The sequence below is a fragment of the Phyllostomus discolor genome, chromosome 13 (assembly GCF_004126475.2).
Source record: "Phyllostomus discolor isolate MPI-MPIP mPhyDis1 chromosome 13, mPhyDis1.pri.v3, whole genome shotgun sequence".
Classification (NCBI taxonomy): domain Eukaryota; kingdom Metazoa; phylum Chordata; class Mammalia; order Chiroptera; family Phyllostomidae; genus Phyllostomus; species Phyllostomus discolor.
In genome coordinates this window covers 15,153,837-15,180,941 of record NC_040915.2, presented here as the reverse complement: position 1 = coordinate 15,180,941, position 27,105 = coordinate 15,153,837, and the positions used below count along the sequence as shown (strand labels likewise).

Below are 27,105 nucleotides of genomic sequence, written 5' to 3'. Positions count from 1 at the left end.
AACTTCTTTCATGGAGGCCAACAATATAAATTCCTTTAAATTTTATGCTTAGAATGAAGAAATGTCTATAAGAGCTTAACCCATCCTGATTTAAGATTTGTTTAAAATCAAGAATAAGCAATTTTAATTGGAAGCTGCTTTTTGTAATACCCAACTGGCTACCCCAATTCAACACATCCTTCCATACACCCCTCCTCCATTACCTTCCCCTTTCACGTTCAAAACACAGTAGAAATCAGGGTACTTCCTTTTCTTTACAAATTATGTTTACTTCTTTGCATTTGGAGTCTAGTCTTATGAAATATCAAGTCTAATAAACATGTAGAATGAGCTAATTACAATAAATAATAACAGCTAATACTTGTTGAGAATTTATCACTTGCCATTGTGCCAAGTATTTGTATATGCATTTTCTTCTTGAATCCTTACTATTCTTGGGAACTATGTACTATAACTATCTTCATTTTCCAGATAAGAAAATCAAGGCCCAAGATTAAGTAACTTACCCAAAGTCACATGGCTACTAAGCAAAGTCAAAATTTAGATCCAGGTTGCCTGACTAGAGAGCCAAAGTTGTAATGACTGAACTGCTAAAGAGACACAGTTTCCATGAACTTCTTTTTTAAATTAAATTTTGATTATGCTATTACAACTGCCCCAATTTTTCTCCCTTTGCCCCCCTCCACCAAACACTCTCACTCCCTCAGGCAATCCCCACACCATTGTTCATGTCCACAGGTCATGCATATAAGTTCTTTGGCTACTCCATCTCCTATACTGTACTTTACATCCCCATGGCTATTCTGTAACTACCTGTTTGTACCTCTTAATCCCCTCACCTCTCCACCTACTTCCCCACACCCCCCTCCCATCTGGCAACCACCAAAATGCTCTCTGTACCCATGATTCTATCTCTGTTCTTCTTGTTTGTTTAGTTTGTATTTCAGATTTAATTGTTCACAGATATATATTTTTGCCATATAATTGTTCATAGTTTTGATCTTCATTTTCTTAATTAAGTCCCTTTAATATTTCATATAATAATAAATTCCTTTAGATTTTAATTGTATGGGAATCTCTTTATCTGCTCTTCGATTGTAAATGATAGTTTTGCTGAGTAGAGCAATCTTGGCTGTAGGTCCCTGCTTTTCGTGACGTTGAATATTTCTTGCCAAGCAATCCCTTCTAGCCTGCAAAGTTTCTTTTGAGAAATCAGCTGACAGTCTTATGGGAATTCCCCTATAGGTAACTAACTTCTTTTCTCTTGCTGCTTTTAAGATTCTCTCTTAGCCCTGGCTGGCATAGCTCAGTGGATTGAGCTCGGGCTGTGAACCAAAGTGTCGCGGGTTCGATTCCCAGCCAGGGTACATGCCTGGGTTGCAGGCCATGGCCCCCAGCAACCGCACATTGATGTTTCTCTCTCTATCTCCCTCCCTTCCCTCTCTAAAAATAAATAAATAAAATATTTAAAAAAAAAAAAAAGATTCTCTCTTTACCTTTAACCTTTGGCATTTTCATTATGTATCTGGGAGTGGTCCTCTTTGCATCCATATTGTTTGGGACTCTCTGTGCTTCCTGGACTCGCACGTCTATTTCCTTCACCAAATTAGGGGAGTTTTCTTTCATTATTTTTTCAAATAAATTTACAATTTCTTGTTCTTTCTCTACTTCTTCTGACACCCCTATGATGCGAATGTTGGACCTCTTGAAGTTGTCCTAGAGGCTGCTTATACTATCCTCATTTTTTTTGTATTCTTTTTTCTTACTGTTCTTATTGGTTGGGTTTTTTTGTTTTGTTCTGTTTTTTATTTTTTGTTTCTTTATGTTCCAAATCATTGATTTGATTCTCGGCTTTTTCCACTCTACTGTGGTTTCCTGTACATTGTTCTTTAATTCAATTAGTGTATCCTTCGTTTCTATGTATATCTCTTTTATGCTGTTGAGGTCTTTACTAAATTCCTGAACATCCTTATAACCAGCGTTTAGAACTTTGCATCTGATTGACTGCTTATTTCCATTTCATTTAGTTCTTTTTCTGGAGTTTAATCTGTTCTTTAATTTGGGCCATGTTCCTTTGTGTCCTCATTTTGGCAGCCTCCCTGTGTTTGTTTCTATATATTAGGTAGAGCTGCTATGACTCCCTGTCTTGACAGTGTAGCCTAATGTAGCAGGTGTCCTGTAGGGTTCAGTGGTACAGCCTCCCCTATCACCCAAGCTGGGTACTCTACGTGCACCTTCCTTGTGTGCTGAGTACACCCTCCTCTTGTAATTGAGCCTTAGTTGCTGTTGGCAGGTCAATGGAAGGGATTTACCCAGGCCAGTTAGCTGCAAGGATTAGCTGGGACCAATTACCACCAACCTCTGCCTCTGTGGAGGTTCAGCTGGCAAGGACAGAGTGGTGGTGCTCCAACATGGTCTGTACCTGTCCACTGGGTGTTGGAAGCTCTGGGGTTTTCTGGGTGTTGCAGACCAAGGTCAGCCCCCACCTGTGTTCTGCCCAGGGCCACCCTGCCTGTGCTATAAAGCAATCTGAGATGGCTGCTACTTGTGCTAGTTTGGGAGATTCCCAGGCAAAGCCAAGCTGTGAATCTAGGCTGACTGCTGCTAGTGTCAGGTCAGGGGCCACTAAGCAAGAGGTATGGGGGCTGATGGCTTACCGAGGCCAGTTGTTGCTTGTTTGATAAGATTTAGGAAGTTGTGAAGCATGGGGCAACACCAGCCACTCATATGGAAAAGTCATGGTTAAAAATTTGGGTGGGCCCATAAGTTGGGGGGCAACAGAGTCTCAAGGGATCTCCAGGACAGAGCCAACAGTGTTAGCCAGGTTGATGGAGTCTCAGATATGGCACCCACCTTCTGGCTCCATGGCTCTGTATAGAGAAGGCTCAGAAAAGGGACAATGGCCTCTGCCTACCATTCTGTCTGGGAGAAAGCTGTCTCCCAGCTTCCACCTTGGTGCCAGACATTTCAGTTCCTCCCTGTGTGTCACTGATGTCTTTCAAGCTGCTACCCCAGTGCTTAGAACTCACAGGGAGTGAGTCTGAGTAAGCCTATGTGTGGGTTGTTTAAGGAGAACTACTTGGGACTCCAGAAGTTTCTTCCGCTGACTCCCCTGATTGTTTTTACAGCCAAAATTTATGGGGATTTATTTCCTGGCACTGTAACCCTGGGCTGGGGGGCCTGGTGTGGGGCTAGGACTCCTCACTCCCGAGATATTCCTCCACAATTTTTATCCACCATACATGGGTGTGGGACCAGCCTGTTCTATGTCTCCATATCTCCCACCAGTCTGGATGGATGGATGTGGTTTCTTTAATTCCATAGTTGTCAGACTTCTATTTCAACTTGATTTCTGATAGTTCTGAATGATAGTTCTTCCATATTGTAGTTGTAATTTTGATATGGTTGTGCAAAGAGGCAAGCCATGTTCACCAATGCCACCATCTTCCATGAACTTCTGACTTAGGCCAAACAGACATGCTCTCTGCACGGGAGCTCCAGCAGCTCCAGTGCAGACAGACATCATGGCAAAAGAAGGCATTCCACACCTGCCCACACACAGAGGAGCATACCCAGATGGCACTCAATTTCTGGATCCCCTAGAGCTGGGGCTAAGTGGCCACAGGTAAACATCCCAGGGAGGGTAGAAGTACTGACTTAACAACATGGTATAGCATGTTTGTTTAATGAAGGGGAGAAAATAAGTGCCATTATGTGTGAATCATGCTGGGATTTAAGGATCTTCATGCTAGTACTGCTGATCCTGAGCAGACAGCTGAAATAAGCTGAACACGTGGCTTTCATTGAAAGAATTAACCTGTTGCCAAGTAAAGTGTCTCTAAGAATTGGAATGTTGTCAAACTAGCTTAACACCACGAAATGGTACAAGTTAATGAGACTCTATAAATCTTGAGGACTACAGCACAGAGCTCTCTCTCCAAAGACTGTGATTTCACAAGTGGGTCACTGTCTTCCTAGACATGCACACACACAGTAGCAGGTGAAATGCTGTAACTAACAGCTGTCTTTTTTAATTAAGGAGAACGTCTTCTACTCTTCCTTTTACACAATTCCTTTGGAATCGTTATATAAACTTTTAAAAATTAAACATTTTTTAAAGTAAAAAAATCTCAAATAGCTGATACAGTCACGCTCAACAGTCAGTTTTATTTAAACATCGATTCAACCTCCTGAGATATAACACACATTCCTGAGACAAGAAGCCTTCACACCAAAATAAAACCAACCAGCCAGTAGCTCAGTGCTGAACCTAAAGGAGTGGGGAGGCTAGACTGATCCTTAACAAATCAGCAATAGGCCTGAGGTCTATTCCCAACTGAATATTAGTACAGGGGTGGGGAAGGGGAAGGATGGGGGGACCAGAAAGTTTGACTGAGTGGAAAACATAAGAAATCCAAAGCGAGTAATATTTGTTCCTGGGAAAAGTGTAATGGCTACTCACTTGTCTACTGCTTCTACGTCAAAGCAAAACCTCTTCTCAATAGAATCTGTTTTCCGCCGTATGCAGGATTTGAGGGTGACCGACTCGTCTTCTCCCTGCTGGAAACACACAGACTATAGAGACGGAGCCAGAATAGAGGCTCTGCTCCTCTCAAGGACAAGCATGCCACATGAATAGACGTGATCACTTCCTCTTCTCAAACCTGAGTGTTCATGATCACAGGAGGTAAAAGGTTCATCATAAACCCTATAAGAAGCTAAAATTTGTCAACCATGTTCCACTTGGAGCCAAGTGTTGTTAGTACTGGTAGATCATGATGGCCCAGCATCAACCTACATTACATTGAACTCTTGCTGACAGATTTAATTTGTAACTTTGATATGAGTCGCAACAAGACAACCTTACAATTTCCTCCTAACTCAGAGCTTCTCAGATCTCAGTTCAGTCATCATTTCTCAGGAAAGTCTTCCTGGACCAGGTCAAACACCTTCACACATGTTCACACAGCACCATGTGCCTCTCCTTCCCTCAGGGCACAAATCACAGCAGACATTTTCCACAGATATGGACAATGATTCAAATAACGTGTATCTCCTCATTAGACTCTAAACTCTCTGAAGAGGAAAGGAACTGTGTCTGTTTTGGCTTACTCTTGTGTCCCCAGAGTATAAAAGGCCCTGGAACACAGTAAATACTTCACAAATGTTTTAACACATATATTGAGGTATAATTAATGTGTAATAAATTGCACATGCTTAAAGGTACAATTTTTGAGTTTTGACAACTGTATACATGCATGAAATCATAACCACAATCAAGCTTGTGAACATTTCCATCACCTTCAAAATACCCTGCTGTCCCTTTGTAATCTGTCCCTCCACCCCGCAAACACTGAATCTGCTTTCTGTCACTACAGGTACGTTTGCATATTTTATAACTTTATAGAAAGAGAATGCCCTTTTCCATCTGACTTCTTTTACTCAGCATGATTCTTTTGTAATTCACTCTTATCATTGTGCAAATCAGGAATTTATTTCCTCTTGTTGCTGAGTCGTATCCATTGTATGAATGAAATACAACAGTTTTACCATATAGTACTAATTTCTTCTCTTTCTGTCACAGAGGAATTTGTTAAGGTTCCTGTTTCCCCTGCCTCTCCAATATTTTTTTTTCTGAACAAGGGGGAAAATGAGCAAGCTTGCCTAGTTTATTGAAATAATAGGAAATGTGAGGGCTTATGGTAAAACTAACTAGGCATTAATATCAAAATAGCACATAAAACACAGATGATCTAGGAAGAGACAGTTTATATTCACAGGCCTTACATCTATTGTTTTTTACTGAATAGCTCAGATTAAGTTCTCAGATTGAGAACCGCTCCTTCTACACTGTGTAAATGTCTGAGTGTAAACGCCCACACACATGGGATTCTGACCATGTGGATTTCTAACTATATCCCAGATTGAATGACCAAGGACCAATTTCTACTTTGAGTGCTTATGGGGAGAAGTCCCTGGTGAATGGCAGGGAACAGGGGACCTATAAAACACTGTCAAATGTAAGAAAAAAAAGAAAATTCTGTTCCAAGGATGACCATATCATATCAAAACAAAAATCTATAAAGATGATTTGTTCAACTACTGATGTTTAAAAAAAAAATGGGGGATACAGACAATAATCACTTAAATAAATGAAAAGTTACTGCTGTGCCAACTACTATAGGAAAAAAAAAGGCAGGTTGTGTCACAAAAGCTTAAATTAAGGGAATTTGACCTGGTCAGGAAGGTCAGCAAAGGCTTTCTTGGGCTGCAACTTGAAGCATTCATGAGATAAGACCAGGAGAACAGCAGTGGGGATGGAGATGAGCAGGCAAAAAAGCCCTGTGGCTAGGGTCCTTGGGTGCCTGAAGGAACTGAAGGGAAGCTGGTGTGGCTAGAATTCCAGAGCAAGAGGGAAAGGGGAGTGAGCAAGGGTTTGAGGAATGCCAGCGTAACAAGATCCTGCAGATTGTGGTCTGTGCCCTGAGAGCAGTGGGAAAAAAGACGAAAGGTTCCAAGCAAGGTAAGGGATGGGGTCAGCTTTGGGCTGCTGCAGACCTCCTGCCGAGAGATGCCTCATCTCAGACTGTGGGATGCAGGGAAGTCTCTTTTACCAGATGCAAGGGCTGGTCTCCAGGAGGATGGAGCACATCTGCCCACATCTCCTGGCCCGAAGCTCACAGAAAAGTGTGTACTTTTAAAGGACATAACCCAAATGAAAGGGACAGTGAAGGGAGAGAAAGGGTGGAGCAAAACCATGTTAGGAAGAGAAAACACCCTATAATCTTTGTTAAATCTACCTCTAGCTCCTTGGAAAGCTTTAGACGAACAAGTGTACAAAGATGTCACATGATCTTCCTGAATAAATTTAAAAGATACCACTTCTAGACAGTCAGTCTTCATATTTATTCCACCCTAAAGCTAGGGAAACAGAGCCATACCTTGGAAGGCTATTTATTTATATATGTGTGTTTATTATTATTATTGTTATTGTTATTATATTGATGTTTTATTATTATTATAAAATATATTAACTTGTAATACATGTAATAACATAATATTAAATATATAAATAGTTATAATTATTATTGTTATAGGCCTCAGAATCAGGAACTGCAGACCCCAGAATCAGGGTTCGAGTACTGACTCTATCACTCATTAGTTATATGGCCTTAGAAATCATTTTAGGTTCTCTCTCTGAACCTAAATTTTCTCTTTTGTTAATGAGGAATACTGGATCTACCAGGATAATACAGGACAATAAAAGGACTTAGAAATGCATAAGACATGACATAAACACAAGAGATCAGGAAAATTATTATAATATCAAGCTCCTAAAATAGTGCTCATTATGTGCTCAGCTCTATCCCGAGAAGTTTACATACACAAATTCATATAAATCTCCTAACAACTCAATGAGGTGTTCACTCTTATCTCACTGAAGCCTGGGGAGTCCCAAACATCCACCAGAGTTGGCCTCTGCCCTTCACTTTCAAGTGTGATGAGAAGTAGAGAAAGTACAAGAGAGCTCTTCATTAAAGGTTTAGGAAAGCATAAGATAAAAAAGCCCCAAAATAAAGACTATGTGAGGGAATGATTTGTTGAAGCTGAATTCTAGAAGGACAAAGATTTGGAAAAGGATGATGACTCAACCCTAGAGAGGCAGGCCTAACTCTATTTCCATTCATGAATACCAGGGCATACCTACTAACACAGCTTTTTAAAAAATATTCCTTCTAACTCAGTGATTTCTCTGTGTTTTGATATTTTCACATGTCTGTTTTCTTGAGATTATTTATATATCAACCCCACCCCTGACAAGTCACATTAAAAGAGCTTTGGCTTTTTTTGGCTTTAATACAGGGAAGGAATAAAGACGCTGGTAAACTCCCACACTGTAGCCTAAGGAAAAGAAGGCCAGGAAAAAAATTGGAAGCAGTAAAGAGCAAGGGAGCACCATGGCAGAACAGCTAACAGTAATGATAACAGCATCTAACATTATTGACCCAGGCAGTCTAACTTCAAAGCCAGTGCTCTGAGCCTCTCCACTGTAATGCCCACACATGTGCAAACCCAACAAGTTACATAAAAACGCACCAGAGGCAATCAGGGTTGGTATACTGATAAAGGACTAGTTTATTAACAGATCAGACACAGCTGAAAACTTACTTAAACTAAAGACAGAACCAGAGACATCAGAATGGAGTCCAGAGATCCAAAGAGGTGAAAAATATAAACATTTTTACTGAAAATATTTAAATAGCTCCAGAAGAAGATAACAGAAATAATGGGGAGGGGGAAAATTCCAAGTGATAATAAGTGGGAATTATCTAAAGTTACTGAAAGACACCAATTCTCAAACTCATAGGACCATCACAATGAAATGAAGAAGGGGGATAATAGTAAATGGAGGAGGTGAAGAAAGAGAAGAAAAGAAGATACTAACATCAGCCAGAGAAAAAAGACAGATCACCTAAAAAGGAAATGCATGCAGTATGTTACCACGAACAGTCAGTCCGACTGCCAGGGAGTTTCCCGCATTGGCCAGGTTGGCGGCAAAGAGGAGTTCGTACACTGTCCAAAGCTAGAAAGATGAATGGATAGGGCCAGAGTCCGCCAAACCTAGAAAAATAAATTGGACAGGACCCGAGTGCACTGAAAGCTAGAAAGATGAATAGATGGGATCCCAATGTGCCAAAAGCAAGGAAGATAACTGGATAGGAAAAAAGCCCTCCCCTTCCTATTCCTGTAAGGACCTCAGGCTTCAGCAGGAAGAGGAGATGGTCTTTGAGACAGAAGTCCACCATTCTCCCAGGCCAAGAAGCATCTGAATAAAGCACCTTTCCTTCTGCACCAGTACCTGCCTCATGAGTTTGGCTTTTGTTGGGGCAGGCAGCTGAACTTGCACATGTTTTGGGGGCTTTTTTGGTTTTGTTTTTGGTTTTTTGTTGTTGCTGTTTTGGTTACAAGTGCACTCAGAGGAAAGGAAAACCCTTGAAGCACAACACCAGTAACCCACAGAGCCTGGTGCAGCCTGACTCTTCCAAAGATGGCCACACGAATATCTTCCATCCCACACACACTTCACACAGTATGACGTGGCTACTCCTTCTACCATTGAGAGGCAGGGTCTGCATCCTCTCCCACTGAAATTGGGTGGGCTTTTGTGACTGTTTCAACAAACAAGATAAAAGTAAGGTAATATGACTTCTAAGAGCAAGACATTAAAAAGCAATGCAGTCTCTGCTTTCATTAATGGAATATTTACTCTTGAAGCATTTAGCTACCAGCAACCACCATGCTGGGAGGAAGCCCAAACTAGCCCACATCCAGAGACCAGACAGGCCCTGAAACTACAGAGGAAGAAGGAAGAGAAGGAAAGAGAAGGAAATCAGGGAAAGGAAGAGAGCTATCCTCACCAGCCTTGAACTGCTTCAGACCCCACTGTTCCAGCAAAAGCCACCATCTGATTGGAGCTGCACGAAAACCTGAGCCCAAACCACCCAACCAAATGCTCACCAAATTCCTGACCCACAGAAACTGTGAGAAATGCTAAAATGATTTTATTGTTTTAAAAGTTGCTAAGTTTGGGGGTGATCTGTTAAAAAGCAATAGATAACTGGAACATCTGAACCACCAACTGGCAGCCCTGTGGGTATCAAGTGAGAGTGATGTGAAACAGTTTTGCAGGATGAGGTTGTACAAGAATTTCTAGCATCCAAACACATTTGATACACTTAATGCTGCATACATGTGAAACACAGGCATCTTTCTTAGTTGTAATTTCTAATATAACTTAGAGCTAAGAAGACTCATCTTGTTTCAGTTACTTTTTAGGGTACTATGCCTCCTGAAACTATTGCATAAAAATTAAGAAAATTAGAGTGAAACATTGGAAGTGTTACTTTACACATGCATTATAATTATTATATTATATTATTAATTATTACTTTTGTTAGCCTAGCAAATCAAGCATGAAATTAAAAAAATTAACTTACCCCCTTTCCTCCTGACTTTTGGTCAAACGGTACCATGGTGATTTGTTTGGAATCCCGCTCGTATGTACAGTAGTGCTTCACCCAAGAAGTTCCAAAGTGACCTGCAAAGTAACATTTCCCATAAAACATCTATATATGCCCACTGCATGCCAGGAAGACACACAACTGGAACCCACAATGCTCCCCTACGCTTTACTTGTTTCTAAGGGTAATATTACCCCTAGGGGTTATTCTCCACACCAACTAGACTGGAACAGGCAGAAATCTGGTCAGACAGGCTGGAAATGGAACTTACCCAGGGCTTTCCCCAGGGACCAAGGAAGACTGTTTCCCACTAAATGCTACATCTGATGGGTCTTAAAATGTAAGAGAAGCAGAGGTTCCCTGGAGAAATTAATTCACTTTCCCATCATCAATCTCCATTTGAAGTTTCCTGTCTCTCCCCTGACAGGAGGAAGATGACTGAGGAAAGAACACAGAAAGCTGCTCAAAGTGCTTGTCACCAGTCCCATCTGGTGCGATGACTTCATGCTTCCCACACAGCTGCTCCGAGACTGCGTGCACAGGCACACAGGGACTCTGACCTACTTCCAAGCCCCTCGTTTTCACTTGAGCGGAGCTTAAGAAGACCTGAGAAGCAGACAAGGAAAACTCGGAGACATCAGAGATAGAGTGTGCAAGTAACTGTAAATATCCAAATGTAATCTAAGGAGTCTGCCCCTCAAAATTACCCCTCGGGAAAGAGGGAGATGCCCTATAGTCAACATCTGACTAAGTCTGATTTTATCCAGTGCTTGGCCAATTACTCTATTTTGAACAACGAAGTACTAAGTACTATAGAAGGCATCTTTGGCATTATTAGTTTATAAGAACCTCAATCAACACTAGTCTTAGATGTGTACAGGAGTCATATAGCAGAAATGGTAAAAGATAGTAATAATAACAACCTGAATAGAGATTTAGCAGATATTTAATTATTGTTTTTCAAGATATGACTGTCCATTGCAAGTGTTGAGTATTACTTAGTAAATTTAAAAGGCAATAAATACAGTGGGTGTCTACATTAGAACATCAAGGACAAATTAAAATACCAACCACTCTGATATATCTTTTGTGGCTTCAAGAAGAAAAATAAATCCAGTAATAGCACAACACAAAGATTCCAAAGGTGTTTGTATTTTGGACAATTTGAGCATCAAAACAAATAAGGACACTCCCTGGCCAAGTGGCTCAGTTGTTTGGAACATTGTCCTATACATCAAAAGGGTGCGGGTTCAATCCCTAGTTGGGGCACATATGGGAGGCAATCGATTGATGTTTCTCACATTGATCTTTCTCTTTCTCACGCACTCTCTCTCTCTTTCATTGATGAACATATCCTCGGGTGAGGATTAAACAAACAAAAAAAAAACACAAATAGGGATAGTAAGTAATGAATTTAGCCTATGAATAAAATGGGAATCTCTAAGTCCATACTGACAATAGAAAAGTAGATGGATGATGGGTAGGTGGGTGCGTGGGTGGATGCATGGATAGATTATAAAGGAGGGAGGGAGGGGAGGCAAAGGGAGGTCACTTACAGTACACTAAATGGCAACTGATAAATGTGGAGGGAGTGGTAGAGCTGAGAAATCACCACTTTGCAACCATCATAATAAAGATCAGTTCAGGCAGGATTTTCAATGGATGCTGAGTCTATGAGGGAAAAAGGTATTTACGTGATCTTAAGGTATCTCCCAACAGACTGCTAATTAGTTACATGGAAAAAAAATAGTGAGTGTACAGGGAAGAAACCAGACAGTACCTTGACTGGGTGATCCAAATTAATACCACCATCAAGGGTCAGATAGCCATCCCGTGCCTCCAGATGTGGTACACAGGGGAGAGCACAATGTCACTTGTGTAGGATATGAGCAGGGATGCATAACCTGAATCTAATATTGAGGAAATATTAGAAGAACCTTCACTCAAGAATATTATATAAAAGAACTGGCCTAGATTCTTCAAAAACATCAGTGTCATAAAAGACAAAGAAAAGCTGAGGAAGTGTTCTAGACAAAGGAGACTAAAGTCATAACAACTAAATAACAGTGCGAGATCCTGAACTGAAGGAAAGCAAAATGCTCTGTAAGGGTATTATCAGGACAACTGATAAAACTGGAAAGACAATGTCATTTATATTGAATATCTTATCAGTGTTAAATTTCCTTGATATGGTAACTATGGGTACATAAAAGAATATCCTGGCTTCCAGTCAAGATGGCGACATAAGCAGATATGGCTGCCTCTTCACACAACCACATCAAAATTTTAACTAAAATGTAGAACAACTGTCACTCCGGAACATTAGAAATCAAGATGAATAGAAGTCTGACAACTATGGAACTGAAGAAACCATATCCATCCAGACTAGTAGGAGGGGCCCGGACACAGCAAGGGCTGATCCCACACCCATGTGGATAAAATTCAGAAGGAATATTTCAGGAGCAAGAAGTCCCACACCCACACCAGGCTCCCCAGCCCAGAATTCCAGTGCCAGGAAGTAAGTCCCCACAACTTTCTGGCTGCAAAAACCAGCAGGGACTGAGTCAGTAGAAGAGGCTGCTAGAGCCCTAAGGAGTTCCTCTTGGGGAACCCACACCGGACTCACCTACTCAGACTCACTTCCTCTGAAATCCAGCACCAGGGAGGCAGCTTGAAGGGCGCCAGTGGCAGATAGGGAGAGACTGAAGTGTCTGGCATCAGGGCAAGCAGAGGCCATGGTCCCTTTACTCAGTCCTCCTCACACAGAGCCAGCAGGCTGGTGCCATATCTGAGACTCTGTCAGCCTGGCTAATGCTATGTGACCCACCTTGGAGATCCACAGAGGCTCTACCCCACCCAACTTATGGGCTCACCCAAGCTGCTTTTCCATAAGAATGGCTAGTCTTGGCTGCTAACCTAAATCCTATCAAAAGTATATCCATATTTTTCAGATCGGAGGACTTCTGGCCAAGATGGAGGCATAGGTAGACACACTGTGCCTCCTCCCACAACTAAAATAAGGAAAACAAAAATTTAGAAACAAAAAAACAACCAGTACTGACAGAAAATTGAACTGTATAGAAGTCTAACAACCAAGGATTTAAATAAGAAACATTGATCCAGACCGGTAGGAGGGGCGGAGTCAAGCGGCCGGGTAGAGAGGACTCAAGGCAAAGCGGCAGCTGGCGGACAACAGGCACAGGGTGGCAGCAGGCGAACCCAGCAAGGTGGTAGATTGTGGAGGGACTCGGCGCACAAGATGGCTGGTGGACCAGGCAATCCCACATTCTCACACAGATAAACCAGACAAAACTGGGGAGCGAGACAAACTGTGCAACCCAGGCTTCCAGCACGGGGAAATAAAGCCTCAAAACACTGACTGAAAACACCTGTGGGAGTTGAGGTGCCGGGAGAGACTCCCAGCCTCACAGGAGTGTTCACTGGAGAGACCCACAGAGTCCTAGAATGTACACAAACCCACCCACCCGGGAATCAGCACCAGAAGGGCTCAGTTTGCTTGGGGGAAGTGGTGGAAGTAACTAAAATGCGGCGGAGAGGCAAGCAAGCACCATTGTTCCCTCCCTGACCCTTCCCCCACTAGCAGCAGCAGCAGCAGCAGCAACGTGGGTTGCCCCACCCTGGTGAATACCTAAGGCTCCGCCCCTCATACGTAACAGGCGCATCTAGACAAAAAAATGGCCCAAATGAAAGAACAGATCAAAACCCCAGAAATAATACAACTAAGAAACAAAGAGATAGCCAACCGATCAGATGCACAGTTCAAAGCACTGGTGATCAGGATGCTCACAAGAATGGTTGAATTTGGTCACAAATTAGATGAACAAATGAAGGCTACACTAAGTGAAATAAAGGCAAATATACAGGAAACCAATAGTGATGAGAAGGAAACTGGGACTCAAATCAATGAAGTGGACCAGAAGGAAGAAAAGAAACACCCAACCAGAAAAGAATGAAGACACAAGAATTCAAAATAATGAGGAGAGGCTTACAAACCTCCAGGACATCTTTAAATGTTCCAACATCCAAATTACAGGGGTACCAGAAGGAGAAGAGGAAGGGCAAGAAATTGAAAACTTATTTGAACAAATAATAAAGGAGAACTTGCCCAATCTGGCAAAGGCAATAGACTTCCAGGAAGTCCAGAAAGCTCAGAGAGTCCCAAAGAAGTTGGACCCGAGGAGGAACACACCAAGGCATATCATAATTACATTACTCAAGATAAAAATGAAAGAGAATCCTAGAAGCAGCAAGAGATAAGGAGACAGTAACCTACAAAAGGAGTTCCCATCAGACTGTCAATTGATTTCTCAAAAGAGACCTTATAGGCAAGACGGGGCTGGAAAGAAGTATTCCAAGTCATGAAAGGCAAGGACTTATACCCAAGATTGCTCTATCCAGCAAAGCTTTCATGTAGAATGGAAGGGCAGATAAAGTGCTTCTCAGATAAGATCAAGTTAAAGGAGTTCATCATCACCAGGCCCTTATTATATGAAATGTTAAAGGGACTTATCTAAGAAAAAGAAGATCAAAAACATGTACAGTAAAATGACAGCAAACTCACAATTATTAACAACCACACCTAAAACAAAAACAAAAACAAACTAAGCAAACAACTAGAAGAGGAACAGAACCACAGAAAGGGAGATCACATGGAGGGTTAGCAAAAGGGCAGTGGGAGTAGGAGGGAGGGGGAAAAGGTACACAGATTAAGTAGCATAGATGGTAGGTAGAAAATAGACGGGGGGGAGGGTAAGAATAGTGTGGGAAATATAGAAGCTAAAGAATTTATATGTGTGACACAAGGACATGAACTGAAGGGGGGGAATGTGGGTGGGAGAGGGTGTGCAGGGTGGAGGGGAGTGAAGGGGGGAATGGGACAACTGTAATAGCATAATCAATAAACTATTTTAAAAAAAGAATATCCTTATTTTAGAAAATACACACTGAAGCAAAAAAAGCATGGTATATGCAACCTGTTCTCAAATGGCTCCAAAAAAATTTAAATTGTGTGGGTATCTGTGACTGTGATATGTGCGTGCACACATACCCATAAAGAGTGATATAATTGTGGGAAAATGGTAAAAATTTGTGCACCAGTGTAAAGGTCATATGGTTATTCTTTATAGTATTCTTTAACCTTCTTAATGTTTTAAATTACTTCAAAACAGTAAGTTACAAAAACATTCAAAGAGGAAAAAAATGCTGTATCCCAATGATATGCTCTGGGTTATTGTGTTAGCGAATCAAAACATGGTTCCAGGAATAATCAAGACACTAATGTCAAGAAGCCAAAAAACCTGTATGTACAACCCATGGACATGAAGTAAGGGGTCGGAGGAGAAGGCTGGAGGGTTGAGGGGTGCAGGAGAGAGCGGGGAGAAAGGGGGAAAAACCAAGAGAACTGTAATAGCATAATCAATAAAGTATACTTTAAAAAAAGCAATGTTGAAAGAGCACATGAAATGTCTGAATAAAACTGTATAATGTAATGTGAGAGTGCAAATCAGAAACAGTAATTTTATATATGTAAGTGAATACTATTAATAAATTAAGTATTAGCTCTGGGTGATGTAGCTTGGTGGATTGAGTGCCAGCCTGTGAACCAAAGGGTTGCTGGTTCAATTCCCAATCAGGGCACATGCTTGAGTTGCAGGCGAGGTCCCCAGTAGGGGGTGTATAAGAGGCAACCACACATTGATGCTTCTCTCCCTCTCTCTTCCCTTTCCTCTCTGTCTAAAATAAATAAATAAAAACTTTTTTTAAAAGAAAGAAAATAAACAAATAAGCTTTATAAGTAGACACTGAATTGTATTTTTATAGTCCTAAGAATTTATATTTTCAAGTTCACCTTAAACTCTTGAGGGTGGATCTTCTCACTGGGCATCACTTTACATCAGTAATGTATGAAACACAGAACTGAAGTAGCTTGTTTCCTCCCCCTCTAAGTAAACCCCAACAAGTTCATCGGTCTAAGAATAAGGGTCACAAAGCTCTTGTCACAACCCATGCCCCAACCTCCAACCCCACAATGGCCCCCATTGCCACCAGGGAACAATTTTAAGCCCATGCAAATTCTTAGTAATCACTAAATAGAATAATCACTGAAACCAAGTGTTCTAATCTCCACCAGGAAGCTTCCAAGAATAAAGACATTTGTCTAACCCAAAAACAACAGAAGGACATAAAAGCACAAAACCAACAAAAATCTGGGAGAAGTAATATGTCCAGTCAAGAAAGCAGGAGTAGACTAGGAGAGAGGCTATTCATTAAAGAAAAAAATCGCTTTCTTTTCTCCCTAGCACTGCATGTATGAATTAAGCCTAGAAGTGCAACCCTAACAGAACAGCCTCATCGACATAAAGCCTTCCCCAGACCTACCTAGCACATAAACTTGAGACTCATCACTGAAAAATCTATGTCGTCAGCATCTGACATTTCTTTCCTTGACATCACATCAGTAAAGCAATGATGAATCTTCTTCCTGGCTATAGAAATGACCTTTCTTTCTACTTTTCACAAAATTTAAGTGTTGGGATGACAGGAATTGAGGAGAAGAGGGAAAGTCCATAAGTCATGATTGCTTGGGCTTTGCAGAAACAATCCCAAATGAAAACAAAATAATTAAATATTCAGTCCACCAAAGGATATAATTGCTGAAAGACAATTAGGTCTACCAGGCAAGAATGCCAAGGGTATTCTATGCCAAGGGTATGGTGTCTAAAGCTAAACTAAGGGGCAGGCACCTCAAGAGTCGAGTGATGCAAGGGAGAAAAGAACCACCACAGAGCCTCAGTACATTCCAGGTTCCCAGGGGAATTCCCTGGTACAAAGAAAACAGAATATGTCCCTTGGAGATAGACAAAACTTGTGGATACCACCTTTCCCTTAGGAAACTAACTATGGAAGTACTCTTATTCACCCACACCTGGCCAGGCACCACTGGACATACCCTTCACCCTCTGGGCAAAAGGATGAGTACACCCCAAGCTGCTTGTCATCACAGGTACTCACGTTTCTCCTGAACGTAGAGGTACCCTTCCATGGTGTAGGGACTGATGGTCTTGTGCTCAAGGGGATTCTCTTTCATCTTTTTCATCAGTGATTCCACTTCTGACCTGGTGCCTTCAAAGCGATTTCTTGTCTAGGATGAAAGGAATTGTATTCAAATCAAAGATACAGGACCCTATTCCCATTTCTAACAATTCAGAACATTAACCAATTGAATCCTTAGACCTAAAATCAGATAATTTAGTTCTAGAGTCAGCCACCTAAATATTAAGCAGATATTCAACAAGTTTACTTTGGCCTTAAAGTCCTATATCAGGTTGTCTCTTAGCCTCTAGGGACCATCAAAATCACCTAAGGAACTTGGAGAAATGCAAATACCCAGGCCTCACCACTAAAGGGGAAAGGAGTGCCTCTGGACTCAGAAGTGTGTATTTGAAACAAGAATCCAGGTGATTCAGTCCCGGGGAGGGCATGCCCTACCCACCGCCATTCCCATTAGGACTAAGGGGCTCATTCCAGCTGCAGGCAAGCTTGGGGGCTAATGTCCCAAATGGTTCCCTCCTCCAAAGGGAGCTGCTTCACTGAGGGTTACTCCCTTCCCCAGGGCAGGTGGTACCCACTCAAGGGGTAGTCTAGGGACAAAGGGGGAAAGCATCAAACACCTGGTCCCCTTGCTTCTATTCTGGCCACTCTGAAGGTCATCCCAGCTCAGGGCACCCATGGCATTGACTGAGGCTCTGTTGCAACTGCATCACAGCTCAACGTCTCTTGCAGGGGCCTCACTCTCTCCCAGGTGTTTCTGCTGACACCGCTCCCTATAAACCTGCTACGTGTAAATCTCCACTTCAGCTGGCCCTCAGAAGGAAACTGGCTGAATGAGAAGCCATGCGTTGTGAAACCTTTTCTGACACTCTGCAACTACCTGTTCTTGCAGAAGACACGGAGAACTATGTCGGAGCAAGCTGCAGGCTTCTAAAAGCCTTGCAGTGCAACCCACATGGGTGCATTTGGTTTCTTTTCCACACAGAATCATCTAGAAACAAAGACGACATGCAGACTAAGGTGGCCCAGACTTAAGGAAGAAGTGGGCTCGAGCACCAGAAACTGCTGAACAAAGCGCCCTAGGCAGGATTCCTAGCACCAAAAGGTCCTGCTCTTTAAAATCTGGGAAAGGAGATTGGGATTTCCTTTGACTTGGATTTCCTCTCAGCCTTACTAACAGTTGAAAAGAACACATCGTTTGAGCTGGGGCCAGCATGTGTGCCCCACCCCCACTCCCAGAATACACACGGACACTCCAAGGTCTCATGTGACAGGGCAGCTAGAGGCACAGAAGCGGGGCTGGGCTGCAACTTCCACTGCCAAAGGAAATCCTGACCCTGGTGCTACAGATTTAAAATATAATCAGTAGCAGTACTTCCGAAAATATAAATAGTACTTTGAAATAATGGAGAAGAGGGTGACGTGCTAATCTGGGGCCACCAAGACCCTAGAAATGCCTGCCCCCAGCTGCCCTTTGAACCAAGCAAGACCCATCCTCCTTACCTGCATTCTAACCCACGTAAGCAGATCTCTATGCAACCAAACCCATGATTAGTTTTTTCCTTTTCTTAACCAGGGAAAGGAAGTCTGTCCCTTTGCCCACTCACGTTCTGTATGCTAATGGTCAGCTGCATCTTGAAGTCACTGAAATCCTTGGCCAGTTCATAACCATGGTGATAGAAAGTGAAGAGTCCTTGCAAGAATGCCAGTAGCTGCAATGAGGTAGAAAGGTGGAGTTTACATAAGTAGGTCAAAGAGGTATTACATAGTTGTATCTGAGTTCCCCACCCTGGTTTAAAAATCTAGAATAAAGTAATAATAATAATGACTATCACTTACTGAACACTATTTCTATGCCAGGCACTGTTTTGCTGAGTACTCACAACATCTGTTAGATAAGTACTACTGTTACATTCATTTTAATAATGAGGAAGTAGATTCTCAGAGAGGTCAGATAACTTGCCCCAAAATACACAGTAAGTGCAGCCAGGATTTGAAACCAGATCTCCTTGACACCAACCCAAGCTCTTACCACCTCCTAAGAAAATCTTTTTGTCAGAAATTAAAGCCCACAGCTCCAAATCAGCCTCCTTCTAACACATCTGTAGTATCAGGTTATTGTGCAGAAGAGTGTGCTTATATTGATAACCAACAAGAAAGGGAGAAAAGGAAGCTGGTGTGTTCTGAGTCTGAAGTCTAACAGGCAAAGTCAAGTAAAAAAAAAACCATACAGGTCAGACTTCAGCTCAAGTGCTTCTTAGCTCTCCCTAAACCATTGAAAAGTAAACATTATGGATTTCTTTATTAAAATACTCCCATGTTCCCACATCCTCAGGTACAATGGTTTCCCTAAATTCCCACTTAAATTGCCTAGGGCTAAAGGTAAGCCCATTCATTGTTTAGTCTTGTCTTTAGTGAAGAGTGAAAACATCTGTTCACCGAAATTCTTACAACACGCCTTCATATACTTAAAAACTATTAAAGTCCCTGCCCTGGGCTCCTGCCAGCCTTCCCTTCTCCAAACTAAATAAACGTTCCTCGGTCTTTTCTCTCAGAGCCTACATGCAGGCCTCACTCTTGTTAGGCTGCCCTGGCCCCTTCCCAAGTTCTACATATCTTGCCTCAGTTCCAAATCTCAAAGTAAAAAGGGATTATAATCAAAGATTGAACAAGGTTTAGAAGAACCAGAACCTTACCTCATCATAGGCTCAGTTTTCCTGCATTTGGGGACCATCTCCATTCTAACTTGAACTTCTCAATGCCAACTCACATGTTCCAAAAGGTCCACTGACTTCCCTCTATGACGTTACATTAGACACAGTCACTTCCCTTTATGTTTTGTTTAGTTTTTCAATTCCTACATAATATACTTTTACTTATTAAACATGATCTCACTTATTTTCACCAAACTCTCCTTTTCTGAGGGCAGCCCTAATAATGCAGTCAAGGGAGCTCATTCCACCCCTAGCCCACCCTGCTGTAACAGAAATGGGAAGCATCGAGGCATGTGCTACTCCACCTAAGATCAAGGGGAAGATCCGCTTTGGGCTAAGCCACAGGCCCAGCCCAGTCCATCAGAGAGCTCTACACTGAGAAGTCAGACAAAAGCCGGCTTACAACAATGTGGTACCTTAACTTCCTATTGCCACTGTCCCCAGACTACCTATCCCCACAGACCCTCATGGGAGGTGGGGGAACAGGCATTGCTGGGTCACCTGGCTATTAAAACACACACACACACACACACACACACACACACACACCCCTAGTGGCACCAGAGATAGATCCCTAACCTAAATCAATGAATGGGCAGTAAGTCACCTAGGGCCACCAAAGACTTTGAAGCAGATAAACTGCTTCAAAGACAACCAAAGCCTTTGGATTTACTCTATGTAGAACACTTTTTTGAGAAGGCCCATCATTTTCTTTCTACATGGCTCTAGTAGTATACAAGAAGGGACTTGTATCCCAAACCTAGTGTCAGTATTTACAATGAAAACTGTTCTAGCTCTTCCCTCCCTGCTGTCCTTGAATGCCGAGTCCCATCACTTTTCCACAGCACTGAGCTATCCTCCACTGAAGAATAAAGCAGAAAATAAGTAGCTAATGCTGAAGTCATTCCTCCTATTAACTCAGACTTATCCTTCACTTCAAGTCAACAAAGCCTCTGTTGCTTAGGGTAAGCAGTGACTCAAACAGCTAAGATGCCACCAGGGCACATGCACAAGTGCTCCAAAGGCAGAGTTACCAATACTTATTTTGGCTTTCACATCCTTTAGTGTCATGCCTGACTGTCCACTGTTCTGCAGAAAATGGTTCCTTAGACACTGCTATCTTTGGCCCACTTTCCCTTCCTTCTCCCCCGGTAGCATCTTTTCTCATCACCCCCACCTACTGACATCCCCTTCCCACAAACTGTATGAACCTTTGCATGTAATACCCAGCGGGAAATGAAAGTCCACTCCTCAGGACGCCAGGCAAGGCCCAGAGAAGGGCTCCGGAGATGGGAAAATCTGTCTGCCTCAAAGTAACATTTCTACTCAAACACAGAGAGGAAGAGCTTGCTGTAGCCTCACTTGGCTGTCAGGGAAGAGGAGTCAGCGTGTCCACCCAGGGTCCTCCCTGAACAGTCAGGGACACAAAATCACAGCACAACCAAGGAAATACCAGTAAAGACCTTCCCGCCTCCCTTTGCCTTCTTCTCCATCGTTATTTTCCTCAGGAAATAACTGAAAAAATACCTATTCCTATTTTCTACTTGGCAACATAGATCGAATTTTTTTTTTAAATAAGCAAAAATGTAACTCCTTTTACTGCTGGCTGCATCATTCTGGACTACCTGAAAAATTATGTCACAGCCACTAATAGACTAGGGCTACTGCTACGGAGTTACATGGTGTCGCTGACCCCTAATCCCCACCCCCCACCCCCCCAGTCAAAAATATATGTTTAAATCCTAACCCCCAAAACAAACAAGCAGGCAAAATAGAATCAGAGACGTTGAAATAAAGAACAAACTGACAGTGACCAGAGGGGAGGGGGGGAGGGGGAGAATAGGGGAAGGATGGGGAAGGGTCAAGTCAAGGAACATGTATAAAGGACCCATGGACAAGGACAATGGGGGTGAGCACTGAAGGTGGAAGGTGGGGGTGGTAGGGCACGGGAGAGTAATGGGGGTAAATGGGGGCAACTGTAATTGAATAATAAAAATACAGGTATTGACTATACCATTCTCTCTACTTTAATGTGTATTTGAACATTTTAATAAAAAGTAAAAACTAAAAACCCTTGAAAACATAAAAAAAAATAAAAAATAAATCCTAACCCCAAAGTACCTCAAAATGTGATTCTATTTAGAAATAGGTCTTTACAGAGGTAATCGAGTTAAAACGAAGCTATTAGGCCTTAATCGAAAATGACTGGTGCCCTTACAAAAAGAGGAAACTCAAACACAGAGAAACACACACAGGAAGACAGCCATATGAAGACAAGGGACAGGGCAGGTGCAGCTACAATGTGAGGAATGCCAGCAAACCACCAGAGGCTGGGAAGAGGAAATAAAGGATAATTTCCCGACAGTTTGCAGAGGTAGCATGCCTACAGACACCTTGAGCTTAGACTTCATTCCTCTAGAACTATGAGGCAATAAATTTCTGTTGCTCTAAGACACCTGTTTGCTCTAAGACACAAGTGTAAGGCACTAAGCTACAGCAACCCTAGCAAACTACTGTAGCTGCCAAGAAGCATTCATTGATAGCATGAAAAGGACAGACAGTAGAATGATGTAAACCTGGGCTGGGTAAGCCATGTAACTGCTTTTAATTCATATTTTACAGGAGCATCATAATGCTACCCACTACTGCACTGGGCTGAGTAAAGACTGTGCTCATCCATGAAATGGGTTTCGCACAGGAGTGGCAGCAGGGGCTGCTCAGCAAGACAGATATAATCAGGCTGATGGGTTAGAGGATGCACTGTGGTAATAGGGTCCAGGCCAGGATGGAGAAGGGGGAGGCCCAGGACAGGATGCAACAGACCTGAGGGAAAAAATGAAAACCTGCAATGGGGCAGAGCAGTGAGAAAGCACAGGAAGGCACAGCACCAAGAACCACTCAGGAGGTGAGGGTCGAGAGGATGCGGCATCTGACAAATGGGAGAATGGGTTCTCTGTAGCACGAGGTAACCTTCAATTATGAAAACTTGGGGAACAGGTGGAACGGGCCTTCACCTTCATGAAGTCCGTACATCATTATCCGCAATCCAAATCTCCGGAACATTTGGTACCTCAACAAGAAAACAAAGGCTTCCAGGGCAAACACACAAAAAATTATGTATATACAGTTTAGACCCCAGAAGTCTGATTTTTCTTCCTTGAAATGCTAGCATTTTGTTTGTTTTTCTGAAGGTCATAACATCCTGTTAACACGAAGTTACCTTCTAAGAAACAAATGAGCGGAGTGGGCATGGGGGTTCCTTGTATGGCTGAAAGATTCCCTTCACTGCAACCAACTCAAACTATGAATACCAGCCCCATTCGCTAAATGTGACCTTGGAGAAGTAAATAAATGTGCTTCCATTTCTTCATCTGAGACAGATACAAAAACAGTGCCTACCCTCCCCGACCATATAAGGGCTGAATGACGTACAGCACTTGATGCCGGCACAGTACAGCTGCAGCCAGTATCGATCGCTAATTCTTGTTCTTTCGTATAATGTAGGCCAGTGGCAAAAACTTTAATGTGCAGCAGAATCACCTGGAGGACTTACTAAAATACTGATCACTGGGCCCCGCCCCCCACTTTTGGGGCTAGGGTAGAGTCTGAGAATTTGTATTTCTCAGACTTTGAGAACCACTGATCCAGTCAGTGGCATTTTCACTCTATGAATCCCTTCTCCCTCTTCTCAGCTGCTCCTGAAGCCACTGGCTTGCCTATAAGCTGGCGTGTTCAGAAATGAGAACTCCTGTACAAACGTGAAGGTTAAACATGTGAGTCCTACATCAAGCCTCGCAACCAACTCATTTAATTCAACTTTGGCCAAGTCTCTTCATTCTAACACGAGACCAGACCTTTTTTTCACTATGTTTCCAGGTGCCTCACTTTACAACTTGAAAAACATCTGCCAACCACAGTGATTTGCTCCTCTTTAAATTCCTCTGGCACTTCCGTGGCATGCACCCTGTCTGCCCCGGCCCTGAACTGCCTTCGGCCTTGGCTACCTCTCCACTATATACATCTTGCTTTCCTGGTGAGGCTGGGAGCTCCACAGACACAGCAGCTGGGTCTTCAGCATTTTCTGGTGTATTCAATAAATAAATGTTTTTAGATTTACTGAGACTATATTGAAACTGGTAGACTGTTAACATTGGCACTTGAATATCTGTTCCTTTGAGGAGACACTGGGCAGCCAAAGCTGATATATTCCTCTATCTCAGAGTAAAAAATAATTAACTGGATGCTAATTAGCAATTATATAACAAATATATAAAGTTGTGTGCTAATGAGGTTAACTCTCTTCTAAGCATCTTACACAGACAAAGAGTTAATCCTCATAATATCTTGATATGATAAATGGTATTATTTACCCATTTTGCAGACAAGTGAATTAAGGCTCAGAGAAATAAATAACTTCCCCCAAGGACACAGCCTGAAAATGGATGAGCTGGAATTTAAATCTAGGCATTCAGGCTCTAGAGCCCTTAAGAATGATGATATACTGCCTCTTAAAAAAACTCTACACACTTGTGTACTATAATAGAGTGCCAGGATATTGAAGGATAAGCTCTTGTAGATTTCTTGGGAGAAGAAAAAATAAAACAGGTCAAAGAGGAAGAGGAGGAAGGAAAAAGAAGGAAGAAAGCCCACCTCAATCAGCAGATTCATCCAGCTAAGCCCAGTGTAGATTGGTTGAACCCCACAAAAGTATAAAAAAATAAATGCATATTGTTATATTTGTTACCCAGCAAAAGGTAAAAGATACAATACCTGAGTCACTAGGAACACCTGCTGAGAGATCAAAGTGCACCACAAAGCTCTGCTCAAAATGTAGGATGGGCCAATTAAAGTGTAACTCATCCAAATTAGGAAATTACAGAGTAATATCCATCAACATATTACATATTACATATGGATTGTTAGAATGGCAATCCGTATTTTTCCCACTAGGAACGAACTCTCATGAAAGCAAGCAAAAATCCCAAAGGCTAACTCTGTGGCAGCATTTTAATTCCTGCCCTGACCACAGACAGGAAAGAGTCTTCAGTACACCTCTGACTGAAGGCTGGCTTGAACACCTCTGTGCCCTCAGCAGGGAAACCAACAAGCTTGCCCTCTCTGACAGATGGCTTCTCCCACCTCGCACACCCTGCTGTGTCAGCGACCACTGCTAGCTAGGAAGTTGGCTCTAACGTTTTTAATATTCAGGTAAGAAGACTGAAGTAATTAAGGACTTTTAAACACTTGCCAGATAAGCCCTGGCCAGGTAGCTCAATTGACTGGAGCATCATCCCATACACCAAAATGTTGTGGGTTCGATCCCTAGGGCAGAAACCTAGGTTGCATGTTCACTCCCTACTTGAGGCATGTATGGAAGGCAACCAACTAATGTTTCTCTGTCACATCAATGTCTGTCTGTCTGTCTGTCTCCCCCACTTCCCTTCTTTCTAAAATTAATGCACATATCCTCAGGTGAGAATTTAAAAATTTGCCAGATAAGGTGGCTGGGAGTGGAATTCCAAGACTATGGTCCCAGTACAGTGAAAGATGTAAGCATCAAATTCCAAAGCCAACCGGAGTACTGAAAAAACCATTAGCAACTTTCCATGTCTAAAAAGCATCCCAAAAGTTTGTACATTTGATGTGGGGCCTAAAACACTCTTTACTAAAAAGAATAGTCATTTTCTTTCAGTTTCTTATAGTTTTATTCTTAAGAGAATCACTCTTCTTACCTCTAGCTAGGTTAGAATCTTATTTGTATAGACAGCCCACCCAGACTTGGGTCCAAATCAGAAGCTGCATTTGACTAAAAAAATTCAAGGTCTGCAGAGTTTTTAATTGAGACCCTTAAGATCTCGTGGTGTTTCCACAAAGTCTTCTGAACAGTGCCACAGTGGGGTGGGGCAGCACCATGTCTGCATGAAGCTACAACCACAATGGGGTGGCCTCAAGTACAGAGAGGCCTGTGTCCACACTATAACCTCTCATGGCCGCAAAGACACTGCCCAAGTCCAAATCCCATCACAGGCCACCCAGCAGACTCTCCATGCTGCTCAGTTACAACAAACCTAAACTAAGAAATTGCCTAAGAAAAGATACTTACAAAGTATCTTTTAATGCATGAGTGGGATGAAGAGGGGCTTTAAACTCAGTATGCAAAAAAAGAGAAAGGTATCATGTACATTCTCCTATTTCCTAGGTCACTGCTACATTTGGATTATTTGAGGAGGAGAGGAAGGGAGAGGGAGGAAGAAAGTTAAGGTGTAATCACCATGTATCAGCAAGATGAAAAAAAACTCCTCCCCTCCCTTATTTTCACCAATTCCACCTGCAAACCAAATAAGACAACACGGGGTGGCTGGAGGAAGCAACTACTGCTGAACACTCTATCTCCCTGTCTGGGGTTGTACGTGAATGACGACAGGAAGAACCCACAGCAGCCAGGTTGGGATGCACTGCTCTTTACCACAAGGCACAGCTTCAGGGCTGGTCAACCTCTTCATCAGCAACTGAGATCATTCTGTCAGCTAAGTAGTTGGAATAAGGGGTGGGGATAAAAGTATGGAAACACCATTAAACACAGAGCATCTACTTACAGGTTCCACGAACTCGAACATCTTTCTCTCTTGGACTTCCTGCACCTTGAAGACATACTCCAGGGATACTTCATAGAAATGCTGTCGGACCACGTCCAGTTGACTGTCTGCCTACAAATAAGATGGAATTTCAGAGAAAAATCAAGTCACGACCCAAGGAGAGCATTCAGCAAGCAGGCTAGAAAAAGTCTTGAGGTGGTTTTTAAAAACAAATCAAAGAGCATGAAACATAAATAAGAATAACAATAATGGTTAGCTGAGAACTTAACTTTGTACCAGGCACTGTGTCCATAACTATACATACATTACCTTACTCAAACTTCATTAATTCAAATTATTTAATACTCATTAAATTCCTAAGAAGAAGATACTACCTTTACCTCTAATTTACAGGAGAAAAATGAATTCTGCTAACATCAAGGACCCTGAGGCAGCCAGTACAGAGCAGAGCTAGGACTTCTGTCCTGGCTGATCTGCCTCCAGGACTCGCGAGTGCCTTTAAATCCCTAGGCAAGCACTGCCTCCCCATGCTAACTCCTCTGACCACCGCACAGCCCCCACAGACCTTTCCCACATAAGCTAGACGAGTGCCTCCCACAGAATAAAGGGGCTAGAAAGAAAGTCGTCTGAGAAAAACAGCAGAGTCCTGCATCAGTCCTGGATTGGAGTTGCAGCTCTATCATTGTCTATCTAGTGAGACTG

The 27,105-nt window shown here is 42.4% G+C and overlaps 1 protein-coding gene across 6 annotated transcripts in view; it reads right to left on the bottom strand.

Moving 5' to 3' along the window:
- Window positions 1–27,105, bottom strand: part of ARHGAP26 (Rho GTPase activating protein 26) — a 409,289-nt gene that overhangs the window by 266,849 nt on the left and 115,335 nt on the right. For all 6 annotated transcript variants that reach the window (XM_036014072.1, XM_036014068.1, XM_028527303.2 and 3 more), the window contains exons 6-10: window positions 26,404–26,514; window positions 18,701–18,805; window positions 17,055–17,184; window positions 9,999–10,099; window positions 4,463–4,557 (exon numbers count right to left, since the gene is read on the bottom strand). In XM_036014072.1, the coding sequence (XP_035869965.1) occupies window positions 4,463–4,557; window positions 9,999–10,099; window positions 17,055–17,184; window positions 18,701–18,805; window positions 26,404–26,514 (542 nt within the window). The remainder of the gene's footprint in view (window positions 1–4,462; window positions 4,558–9,998; window positions 10,100–17,054; window positions 17,185–18,700; window positions 18,806–26,403; window positions 26,515–27,105) is intronic.